The sequence below is a fragment of the Euprymna scolopes genome, chromosome 6 (assembly GCF_053919585.1).
Source record: "Euprymna scolopes isolate OS-2025 chromosome 6, ASM5391958v1, whole genome shotgun sequence".
Classification (NCBI taxonomy): domain Eukaryota; kingdom Metazoa; phylum Mollusca; class Cephalopoda; order Sepiida; family Sepiolidae; genus Euprymna; species Euprymna scolopes.
In genome coordinates, this window is record NC_136487.1 from 6,759,690 (window position 1) to 6,772,143 (window position 12,454).

At 33.1% G+C, this 12,454-nt stretch overlaps 2 protein-coding genes across 5 annotated transcripts in view; one reads left to right on the forward strand and one right to left on the reverse strand.

Moving 5' to 3' along the window:
- LOC145277481 (uncharacterized) overlaps positions 1-12,454 on the reverse strand; it is a 367,340-nt gene that overhangs the window by 272,653 nt on the left and 82,233 nt on the right. The gene's annotated exons all lie outside the window — the stretch shown is intronic.
- Positions 1-12,454, forward strand: part of LOC145277482 (uncharacterized) — a 64,357-nt gene that overhangs the window by 25,486 nt on the left and 26,417 nt on the right. For all 4 annotated transcript variants that reach the window (XM_080128857.1, XM_080128859.1, XM_080128856.1 and 1 more), the window contains 2 exons: positions 6,254-6,334; positions 11,954-12,025. In XM_080128857.1, coding sequence (XP_079984983.1) covers positions 6,254-6,334; positions 11,954-12,025 — 153 coding nt within the window. The remainder of the gene's footprint in view (positions 1-6,253; positions 6,335-11,953; positions 12,026-12,454) is intronic.

Below are 12,454 nucleotides of genomic sequence, written 5' to 3' on the forward strand. Positions count from 1 at the left end.
TGAAATTTTGTTACGTTTCAGTCATACATGATTTTGTAAATATTTTTCTTTGGAGTAACATACAAACTTTGTTACAAATATTTGTGCACAAATCAGGTTGTTCAAATCAAAAAAATAAAAATATTCTCCACACCATTACATTCTTTTAAAGAATTTTCATGCTAAATTACATTTCGGCAGTATGTTTTTTTTTGTTTTTTTTTTAATTAAAGCTTGAAACTAGACAGATTTAAAATTAGCAAATGTTATGAAGTAAATAAACACATTGCATCTATGTTACTTGAATCAAAAAATTCCTGTTGCATTTCAGTCACAAACTCCAGAAAAATATAATGATTTACTTTTTATAAAGTCCAAAACTTTGTTCCACATATTTACAAGCAAAATATGTTACCTTCATTTGCATAAAACAATAACCCAAATTCATAACCATGATAACTATTCTGTACTTAATCTCTTTTCCTGGACAAGGCTGGGACATTAACAGCAAGTAATAAATATTGTATTGGTCCCCCGATTTATCGGAGAAGGACCTATGTTTTCAGTGACATCTGTGTGTCCGTGAGTTCGTGCGTTCATTAGTCCAGACTATTGCCAGATAACCATCCATTAGTTTTTCCTGAAATTTTGCCACAAATTATATTTCATTAAATAGATGTGCACAGAGAAAAACTTTTTTTTACAAAAATTCCCGTTGCGCCCCCAGGGGCTCAAAATAGGTCAAAAATTTTGCCCCATAACATTTGATCCATCCATTATTTTTTTGAAACTTGCCAAAATGTGGAGCCCATTGTTCTTAATATAAATTCAGTATGGGTGACCCTGGCAAAATTCTTGTTCGTGTCTCCGGGGACTTTCAGTGCTAAAAACGCCTCTTTTTGTGCCTCTTTTTTTCATATTTCTCGACAAAAACTTGATATATCTGACTATATAGTGGGTTTTCACCGTGGTCAACTCAAATATACATGTGTTAAGACCTGAAACTGCACTGTTATCCATTTACGCTGGGATTCGGCATCCCCAGGGGCTCAAAAGAGGTAAAAAATGCCCCAATTGATCCATCCATTAGATTTTCCTGAAACTTGGCCAAAATGTGGAGGCCATTGTTCTTAATATAAATTCAGTATGGTTGACCCTGGCAAAATTCTGATTCGCATTCCTCTTGGATTTTTAGGGCTAAAAAAACATATTTTTGGAGCTCTTTTTTCATATTACTCAAAAACTTGATATGTATGTCTATATAGTAGTTTTTCATATTGTTGAATTCAAATATACATGTCTTAAGGTATGAAACTGCAATGTTTGTTAATTTTCACTGGGATTCAGCGTTCCAGAAGCTCAAAGGGTCACAAATGCCCCAAAATTGCAAAAAAATGACACTTTTTGCCCATCCATTAGATTTTTCTGAAACTTGGCGAAAATGTGAAGGCAACATTAGCCCTTCACGCTTCTCACATTCATCATTTCTTCACTATTTTTTGTGGCGTCATCTAACATACAGCACAAGAGGGGGTCCACGCACGCACAGCTTGTTTTTTCCATTTCTTATCCCCAACCAAGGCGTATTGCCACTTGACTGAAAGGGGCTACTGTTTTGGATCATGTCTAATAAGGGATTGTGAAAAGTTGAGAAGCGAGATGTTTGTTCACATTACATTTAAACTTTTATGTATTAGTACAATCAAGGAAGCAAGAAACATCGAAGGAATTCCAAAGTCTGACAGTTCAAGAGAAGAAACTATTAGAGTAGAAAGGCATTCCAGCATCTAAGGACCTCAATAGTGAAGGGGTGAGATTTTGCTGCTTCCCAGATTGGTTGGGAGTATATTCCTCAAGGGGGATCAAGTGCTGTGAGTTCATCAGAGCACATTCCATTAAATTACTTGTAAAGCGGAGATGCAACATTGCAGTGATGGGACAGAGGTTGAAGTTTGGCTGATAGTGATGAACCTATTAGATTGGAGACTCTTTTTTTTTTGTACCTTATCTAAGATTGAGGGACTAGTGGTAGAAGTACCATTCCAGATGTTGTAAAAATACTCCTTACATGGGCAAATAGTTGCTTATACTCAGGTGTGAGTAATTTTCTAGCACAGTAGAAAGAGCCCACTTTCTTTGTAGCAGCCTTGGCAATATCCTCAATGTATTTGTTCCAACTCATATTGCCTGTTAATAATAAGTAGTAATACACACGGACGAAAAAACGCTTTGGATAATCACAGATTTCAAGGTAGTTCTACTAAAATAGCCATATTTTTTAAACCAAAGCACTTCAAATCTTCAAATTACTGTTTTGTTCGGAAATGAATATACTTTCAAATGAATTAATAAATATGAATGTACATTATATATTTTAAGAGTTTTAAGCAAATAAAGTGATAAAAATGTGAACGTCATAAAATGGCGTTTTCGGTGAGGTTTTGTAATGACCCCCCCTGTTTTCTAAAGGTCCGTACCGTGATTGTATGAAGAATTTTGTCATGAAATTTGGGAACCAATCAGTAGAGGTGTTAATCTTAATACTGTCAAGTGCCCGAAATATTTTTGACCATTTCTTTTTTTGTTGTGTTAAAAATAAGACTTTAATATGATGAGTATCGAACATTTTGAAAAAAAAATTCTTCAGACACCCAGTAGTAAGTAAATCAATCTTTTTACTATCTTTATCAATTATTTTATGTTGAGTAGGACCGCGGTAATTGATAATTTAAAAGGACCTACCCGAAAAAAAAATTGTTTCTATTTCTCGAATTTGGTCAAATGAAGTTAGTATTACTAGAAGCAGCAGCAGCAGCTCCAGCCTGTAGAATCAGCAATAGCACAGTGTAAACAACACGCGTTCTTTAATTTTTATTCCAGAACAAATTAAGAAAAACATGAAAATATGAATATAAATGTTCTTATGTTATATTTTGTTATCAGAATAACATTAGTTTAGAACTATTTGGTTTTCAGAATGTATAATAACAACAATCCCAACCAATTCGGCATTATGAATCTGTTGCAATTTCTCACATTTCTCGTCAAATTTAAAAACATGGTTAAAAAAACAAAATAAACTTTTGTAGATATATAGCTTGCATGCACTTTTATTATTTAAATTTGTTTTAATTCGCAGTTCAAAACTATGTTTTACTGCGAACAGCCACAAATGTTTTTTTTCAAAATCAAAATAAGTATCAAAATCTCGTTTATACATAGATTCGAAAAAGTTGTCAAAAAACAAATATATAACAAATAAATGTTATCAAAGGCAAGATAAGTTACTTTTCTACCTAACTGGATAATTTTCTAGTGTTTTTATTTAATGTAACATGTTTATTCAGCTTGAAAAACGTACAATGTTTACCAATGTATTGGAAAATTAAAAATGGCGCCCGGCCCGACTCTCTTTGACACGGTAAATTTGAGAAAAGGAGTTAAAAATAAAAAATAAAAACTATACAAAATACTGTTAAAAACTCACCGAATATATGTCAGCCTATGTCACGGTAACATATATTGAGCGAGTTTCTAGCAGTATTTTGTCTACTTTTTTATTTTTAACTCTTTTCCCCAAACTTACCGTTTCAAGAGTCGGGCGCCATTTAAAATTTTCCAAAACATCGGTAAACACTGTTTTCAAGCTGAATAAACATGTTACATTAAATAAAAACACTAAAAAATTATCCAGTTAGGTAGAAAAGTAACTTGCTTTTGATAAACATTTATTTGTTATATATTTGTTTTTTCACAACTTTTTCGAATCTATGTGTATAGTAATACAAACCCTCAAAATCTACATCAATATTCTTGAAATTTTAAAAGAAAACACATCAAACTACAATTAGGAAGCTTTTTATTTCGTTATTTTTTTTCTACTTATTAAGCGAAAGATATTTTTACAACCTGCTCCAGCGTAGTATAAACGGCCTATGGAATTAACACCTTCAACCTCAAAAATAGAAATCAACAAATTTATGGAATTTTCTTTGAAATTTCGCAACGCAGTTTCTTATTAAATTAAAACTAAATATAACATTTGCTGACTTATTTACCTGTCGAATACACACACACACACACATATATATATATATATATAACTTTCTGTAAAATATTTATTTGAAATGGAAACAGCATTTTGCAGTTAGGACAACAAAACAAAAATGAAGTAACGGTTCGTATTCCTAAAACACTCTTTAACCCTAACAATAACACTAAGTTCGAGTGGCAAGCCCCCCCCCCAACAAAATACCTCTGTAAGCCACATACAAGCATCTAAAACAAACAAACAAAAAATAGATCCTTCCTTAAAGAAAAATACACATAAAAATAAATTGGTTAACTGTCCTAAAATGCTAGAATGGGCAGGAAATGGTGAATTATTTTACATTAAATTTTTGTGAAACTAACCACTCCCCCCTCTAATATTGTTTTTGTTAGCTTTGTCTCTGTCAAGTTTTCAGTATGTTCACACATAATTTTCCTTAGCTCCTACAATTAATTCAAAGTCCGAATGGCAACCCTCCCCATATTCTCATTGCATAGAAACCCTCTTAAAACTACACATAATCATCTTAAGAAAAAAAAAAAAAGCATGCATATTTTCCCATAGAAAAAAAAACAGTTAACTGCCCTAAAATGCTAGAATGATCTGTAATAGGAAATTATTTTACATTCAATTCTAAAATAATTTGTTTATCTTTCATTAAAGTTTTTCATGGCATTTTATACATAATTTCCTAAAAAGGTAGGATCACATTTTGGAGGGGTGGTCAGGAGGAGTTGAGTGGGGTTAAACAGAAGGTGTTAATCTACAATAATACCAAAGAAATATTGCAATATATTCATTTTTAAATGGTCTTATGTTTAGATTTAAGTTTTTTGTACATAAAGCACATTACAATTCAACTTTGAGTTCTCCAACTTCTTTTCTGTTTATGGATACATGGCATTTTTAAGGAATTGCTGCATATTTATGCACATTTACTGCAGATTATTTGGAAACCATAAACTTTGGGAGATTTTCAGTTGCATATTCTGATTCCTTGTACAAAAATACACTTATATGGTAAATTTCATTTCTTAGTCTTGTGTTTTAACAAAGATATGACATTTTTACTGAAAAAGTAGTGTAAAAAATGTGACGAAACGCATATGGTCTTAAAGGGGGGAAAATATCCAAACGTGTGAGGCACAAAAATAGCCATAACTTCCTTAATTTTAATCAGATTTTAAAAATTTAAAAAGATTCTTTCTTAGCTCATCAAGCTCTTTCTATGCATACCAATATTGAAATATTTCAAGCTATTTCAATTTTTTCATGTGTATTGCTATAATAAGCCAAGGAATTTGAACAATGAGCTCTCAGGCAGGATGATATTTATCATGGCATTTTGTGGTGTTTTCTTCATTTGTAGCCATTTTTGGCAATTTCTTCATTCAAATGCACTAATAATGTGTACTATTAATGATTCTTTTCTCAAGATAATCGATGAAAAAATATTTTGCACATTCCAAAATGCAGAGGCTACAATCTTGCCTTCTGATGTTTGCATCTTTGATCGCTTTAAACAGTTTTCACCTGCTGCTGTCCACTCAGCTGACTGTCAATTCAACTGTGGAGTAAAGTGGTGGATAAATGTTTCATTCATTGTTGCATACTCATGCAAAAACTCCTTTTTGGCGTGTTGAACAATTGTCGATGCAATGTTTTTGATCGTCTGTGAATGAACGTGCCACTGTGAATATGGTTTTCTCAATGACAAATGTTCATGCAAAATAGTGAATATGTTGTCTTCTCATATCTTAAACTCCTAACATGATTTCAATTTACGATTTACTAAAATGTATTTGTGAACATTTTGATATTTTCCAGGGCACGATTGGATAACTTGAATCGTGTTAGTATGACCACATTTAAAGTCAGTATGTCACCTTTTAACTGTTTCTGGTGGAGCAGAGGCCCAATAATACTTATCAAGCTATTACTTTGCTTGAACTATATTTTTTCTCATCACAAAACAACATGCAAAATTTAGATTTTTCAATTGTTTTTAAAATCTGCAATATTAGTTTCATTGAAAAATAAGTGTAATTTGTAAACTAATAATCTCATTGTACTCAAATTTTGATACGTGTCACATAAAGATTAATACTTTATAAAATCATATGGCTTTGTGTTTTTGTATTAGTGGCGACATCTATGTGTCAGGCCCGGGATTTATTTAATCATGTATTATTTCAAGTGTTGTGTGTCTGTTCTATTTTGCAGATTACCGAGGTCGTGGTCGACCACGTAAAGGAGAAGAGAAACGTGTTAAAAAAGGTTATGTTTACAAGAAAGTTGGTACAGGTGATTATTATTTCAATTTTATTTCAATAAACATATTTTTAGTCTGTGAAAAAAACTTAGCAAATCAAATAAAAATTGTGTCAAACAGCATTACCATTAAGAGTTGACTTTGGTGACATTCACCCAAGATGGGTTGAGCCAGCTCCGCTAGAACATACAGACTCCCGGATGAACACAGAACCTACATGGCAGATAGTTATGGGGAAACCAGTTTCAGGACCGGTAGTGAAAACCATAGATTTGATATCAGCTTTTATGGTGTGTAACTAGCATTACAAGTTGATTTTTTTTTTTTTTTTTTTTTTTTTTTTTAAGATAATTGTTATTTTTTTTCAACTTGCATGAAAAGAGCTATGTAAAAAATGCTTAAAACCGTTTGAATTATGCAAATACCATTAGTAGTTCAAACGTTATGAGAATTTAGGCTTTTCCATGGACATTTTTCTTTAGAATAAGTGGGCTAAATTATGGACCTCAACATTTCAAGAAATTTGGCAATTTCGCCACCATTTATTTATTTTTCAAGCTATTCTCATGAAACTTGGTACTCTTATGTAAAATCGTGTGCTTTTTCTGATTATGCAGTCAAATCTGATGTATTTCTTTACCATAAGCTATGAATTCAGATATACAAATTTCAATTTTTTTTAAACTGGCGCATGGTATCATACAGTGGGTGTCTATTTATGAACAAAACTAAGTATTATAGTAGTATTTAAATATAGCTTTATTGAGAATAGGCATTTTCTTGCCTCCTCACCAAAGGAGAGCTTAATCTTGGGTGTAGCCATTGAATGCCCAAAGAGCATTCATGGCCGGTATTTACTACTCCCCTCCAAGAAAAATTGAATAGATATGAATTAATCTCAGAAATAAATCAAAGAAAATTTTTTATATAGATTTTGGATTTCTGTAAAAGATGGAAATTCCCATAGTCAACCAGAACTTATGCATTTTGGGACCAGTCCAATTTTCAATTTTGTAAATCCTCTCTATCTGGCTCAAAATATACCCCTATTTTCTGAGATGCAACCATAAATCATACTCTACATGAATCCTCAATGTAACTTTCACAGTACCAGGATACCAGGAATCCTGATAAGCAACAAATATATATTACCAGTTGATGGTATTTTTTTGTCATTTCTATTCTGTTGTTTTACTGAAAATTCAATTATGTAAACAAAGAAATAAAACGGTAATTTTTTTATCTTGTTTCCACCTTAACATTTAAAATGATAACTTCTGTAGGTTTTAGGGTATGCTGAAAACGAATATCACATTTAAATTTTTTGCAAATAAGTAGTTTTCCGGATATTAAGCAATGTCATTTCTTATGTTATCCCTGGTGGCTATCTTGGTACGCATAAGCGCGCCAACGCACCCCCAACAAAATATGCACAAACGCGCATACCAAGATGGCCACCAGCAATAACGTAAGAAATAACATTGCTTAATATCTGGAAAGCTACTTATTTGCAGAAAATTTAAATGCGATATTCATTTTCAGCATACCCGAAAACCTTTAAAAGTAGTCATTTTAAAGAAAAATGTTAAGGTGGAAACAAGGTAAAAATTTATAAAATGGTCAATGAAATTCTTTATCGAACTGCCTAATTATTATTATTATTATTTAGATATCCTCAGTAAAAAAAAAATGCGTTTGTCTTACAGATTTGAAAAGATGGTCTTGACAAAGAGTTAAAAATAAATTCAAGTTTCACAATATCTTTTTTATTTAATTGTTAGGTGAAAGTACAGAATAATTAAAAAACAAAAAAAAAAAAAAACACCCTTCCTTCCTCATGGGTTTCTAAATAATAACGTTATTTCAGCATGTTAGCATAAGTGCACAAATACCTTTTATTTGTTATATATTTGTTTTTTGTTGTTATTTTTTTTATAATAACAGAAACACATGTACTTAGTACGTTTTTTTGTTTTTTAACGCTTTTAGTGCATGTGTGTACTAAAAACGTTAAAAACAACAAAATAATATTGTTTGGAAATCAAATTTTAAGTACTTGAAAATAATTTTTTTAAAATTGACAAACGCAGAATAAAAATTGAAACTGTTTTTTCTGCTTTTGTTTTGAAAACAGAAAAAAGTTTTTTTTATTATTCTTTAGTCAGCTGAGCGCATAAAAAACTGTTTTCCCGAAACAGATTTGAATTTCTATAAAAGATAACATTTTAAAGAAAATTCTGCGCAATTAATAATTATGAAATATTTACATATTATACATGAAAATTATTCTGAAACTATTATCTATATGAAAACGGATGATATATACCGATTTATCTTATCAATTTTGAAATCTTCTTTGTCAACTTTGCTCGGTCGTAACTTTGCTCCCTGTAGTCATAAAAATATAAATCAAAGTCCAGTAAAGATGGACTTCTATACTTATATAGTCTGTAGAATTTCAACCATATTCAATTAAATTTGACCCCGTGCACATGTATCCAAACGTAACATATGAAATGTAAACATTGAAAAAACAGTTTCCCTTTTTGCTGTCAGCATTTTTTACCGTTTTTTCATTTTTAACTTTGAACATAAAAATATTGAACGCATAAAAGAAAAATAAATTAACATCATTGGAATGCTTATTCTATTCCCTTTTCATCAATGTAATTCTTTTAAAAAATGACCAACAAATAAAGATATGACTTGTTGAAGCACATTAGGTATGTAACATTGCCAATGTCCACGAAAATACAGCATATGCTTGTAATGCTAGTGTAACTACATCTTCAGCCTCTTGGGTGTCTTCACCAACTTTGGAGTAATTCTCGAGCTATTGCTACGTGGATGAATCTCCCTATATTCCAACCTAATAAAGTCTCCTCTTTTAAATAAGTTTGGTTAAGGATGATGGGGGGGGGGGGGGCTGCATTGTGCCCAGATTTGTGTTTGAGACAAAATGGTGCCAGTGAACCTGCAGAATTTGGAGGTAGCATACAAATCTTTTGACATCTGCAGCTCTCATCAGACTAATTCTTACAACTTTTTATATCTACTCCCTAGATTTTAATATCTTGGATTTACGAAAGGGGGTTGCCTATTTTTTATTTGAGCGACTTTTATACACTATTTTCACGCTATTTTTTGGTCTCTGCGTGTTTGTTTGGCTTTTCCATATAAAAATGCGAAACTGGACCCGGAGCAAATGCGTCTACCTGGCACCCGTGCCAGGGATCTCTCGAAAACAATGATCTTTGATTAATGCAGGGAAAACTCATCATATCAGACAATTACTATTCATTTGGACAATCCTTTTTTTATGGGGAGGTGGTTTTTCCCAATATCTTGTGGAAACAAACAAATACGCAGAAAAATGCTTGCAGCCAAAGTTAAGTGCGGGATTTCATTTCCTCTATGGCATGATGTTTGACCTCGTTAAATTTACGCACCTGTCACTTTTTAATCATTTAATTTCAACCGTTCTCACCTCTGCTGCCCTTGTAGCGTTGCGGTAAGTTAGCAGGCTATCACTTTCTTTTCCGCCTTCGCCTCAAGGCTTCGGGTTCGAGCCTACTTGCCTACCAAAACTTTTTTTTTCTTTTACACCTCCAAACACCCGGGCAACGCTGGGCATCCCCACTAGTCTGTATATATAAAAGACAAAATGGCCGTGCGCGTTTTTGTATGTCCAGCAAAGGCTTTTTTCTCCGGGGGGGGGGGGGGGGTACTATTCTTGTGAATTTTTATATACTCACGAGATTATAATAGCTACAATTTGTGAACCAAAATTATCTATCTTTTATTTGAGTGACTTTTACAAAATTCACGCTATTCCATGCTGTCGCATGTTTGTTCATGTTTTTCGTATAAAAGCGAAACTAATATCGGAGCTAAGATAGCCGTCTTGGCCTTCGTGGAACATCCAGAAAGCAATTAGGTTTGATTGCTGTTGGGGGAACCCCTTATATCAGACAATTGCTATTCATTTGGACACTCCCTTTTAGTGGGGAGCTGGTTTTCCCCAACATTGTGGGGAAAGAAATATGGCGTGTGGAAAGCTGTAAGGTTAACTGGCTAACAGCATGAACTCATTCACTTAATTTTCACTTTCTGCGCATCAACTTTTTAATCGCTAAATTCCTATGCTTTTCACTTCTTCTCACATCTTAGCGCAGCAGTAAAATCTCGGGTTTTCTTTCACTTTCTTTTCCCCCTTCGCATTGCATCACGGGTTCAAGCCTACTTGCCTACTAACACTTTTTTTTTCTTTTTTTCATGTTCTTTTCCTCTTTGCTGTTCGGCTTCGAGCCTTTTTTTTTTCCTTTTCCCTTCACACACACACACACACACACACACACCCGGGCAATGCCGGCATCCCCGCTAGTCTATAATATGAAAGGCAAAATGGACCTATGTGTTCGTGTATATCTGCAAAAGGCTTTCTTTGTCGGGCTTCTCAACAAGGTTACATTCATGGAAAAGTTTCCTTATACTTCTTAGATGGTATAATATCTCTGATTTCCAGACGGACATCATCTCTCTCTTTTATTTGATCAAGTTTTTAAAAAAATTCCTGGTTTTCAGTGCTTGTTTGTCTTTTTCGTATAAAAGCGAAACTAATCGAATGTAAAAACGTAAACGCTAGGCCTTCCAGGCTGGGACATCTTGAAGGCAATTAGCTTTGATCAATGTGAGGCAAACCCTTCATATCAGACAGTTGCTGTTCATTTGGACACTGCCAGAGCTCCCCCTTTTTAGGGAGGAGCTGGTTTTCCCCAACATCATGGGGAAACAAATACGACAGAAAGATGGAAGCTTAACTGGCCTACAGCCAGATAAACTCCTTCATTATGCTATCCACTATGGCGTAATGGTTGATATTGCTAAATTTGAACGTTTTACACTCACGTCATAGCGTAGCAGTAAACTCTCACGTTTTCTTTCACTTTCTTTTCCGCCTTTGCATTGCTGGTTCATACCTCCCTGCCTACTAACACTTTTTAAAAAATTGTTTTACACCTACAAACACCTGAGAAATGCCTGGCACTTTTGCTAGTATGTACTAAAGCTATACAGGTGTGTATGAAAATATCATCTATATATATAAAAGCAAAAGTGTTTGTGTGTGTGTGTACTTTTTGTGTATGTCCGCAAAAGGCTTGTGGGAGGTGCTCGGTTGGGTCACTCTTCCTTAAAACTTTTTATATACTGTCTAAATCATAATATATACGAGTTAAGAGCAGGGGTCGCGTCTATCTTTAATTTGCCCGACTTTTATGCACTATTTTCGAAATTTTTTTCGAACGTCACATCTTTGTTTCGCTTTTCAGTATAAAAAAGGTGAAACTAAATCGTATCAGCAGTTACCCGGCAAAGCGATGGACGTTTGGTCAATGTCGGTTTTCACCGTCATATCAGACAATTGCTTTCATTATGGGGGAGCTGGTACGGGGAAACAAAACCAAAGTTGGATAAACAAACTCAAAAGAACTATCCCGCACATATCAATCAGAACTTTAGATTATTATGTATACCTTCACTAGATGTGATAAATCCAACAACAAATCAAATGTTTACTAAATTGATTTACATAATTTAATTTTTTGTTATTTTATTTAAATTTGATTGTATTTTAATATTTGTATTTGTAGGTCGCGGTCGTGGTAGACCACGTAAGGAAGAAAAAAGTGTCCAGAGTATTGTCCGCAAGGCGCCTAAAAAAAGTAACAAATTCTTTTTCTTTTAATTCTTTTTATTCTTTCTCTGTTTTTCAAAGAATATATTGTTCTGTGAACCAGTGAAATATATATTTTTTTTAATCTGGAGGAGAAAATGATATTCCTAATGATTTTGGCATGTTGTATATAGTTGTCAGATATGTGGATTAAAATTTTAGTTTAAAAAAAAGTTTAGCCAAAAGAAAAATTGAAAGAAAATAAAGCGGAATGAAAAAAAATGGTCAACTGAGGGGAAAGTAGCGTGCATACATTGAGATGAAGATAACAACTGAAGACACATTTTTTTAAAAGGAGCTGCTCCTTTCCCTTTCTATGTGCACCTTAAAATAACCCGTTGAAAAATTCAACACATTTCCAACATTCTTTTCAAATAAGTCTCTATTTACTTGTATTGTCAGAAAGTTAGTTTTTAAA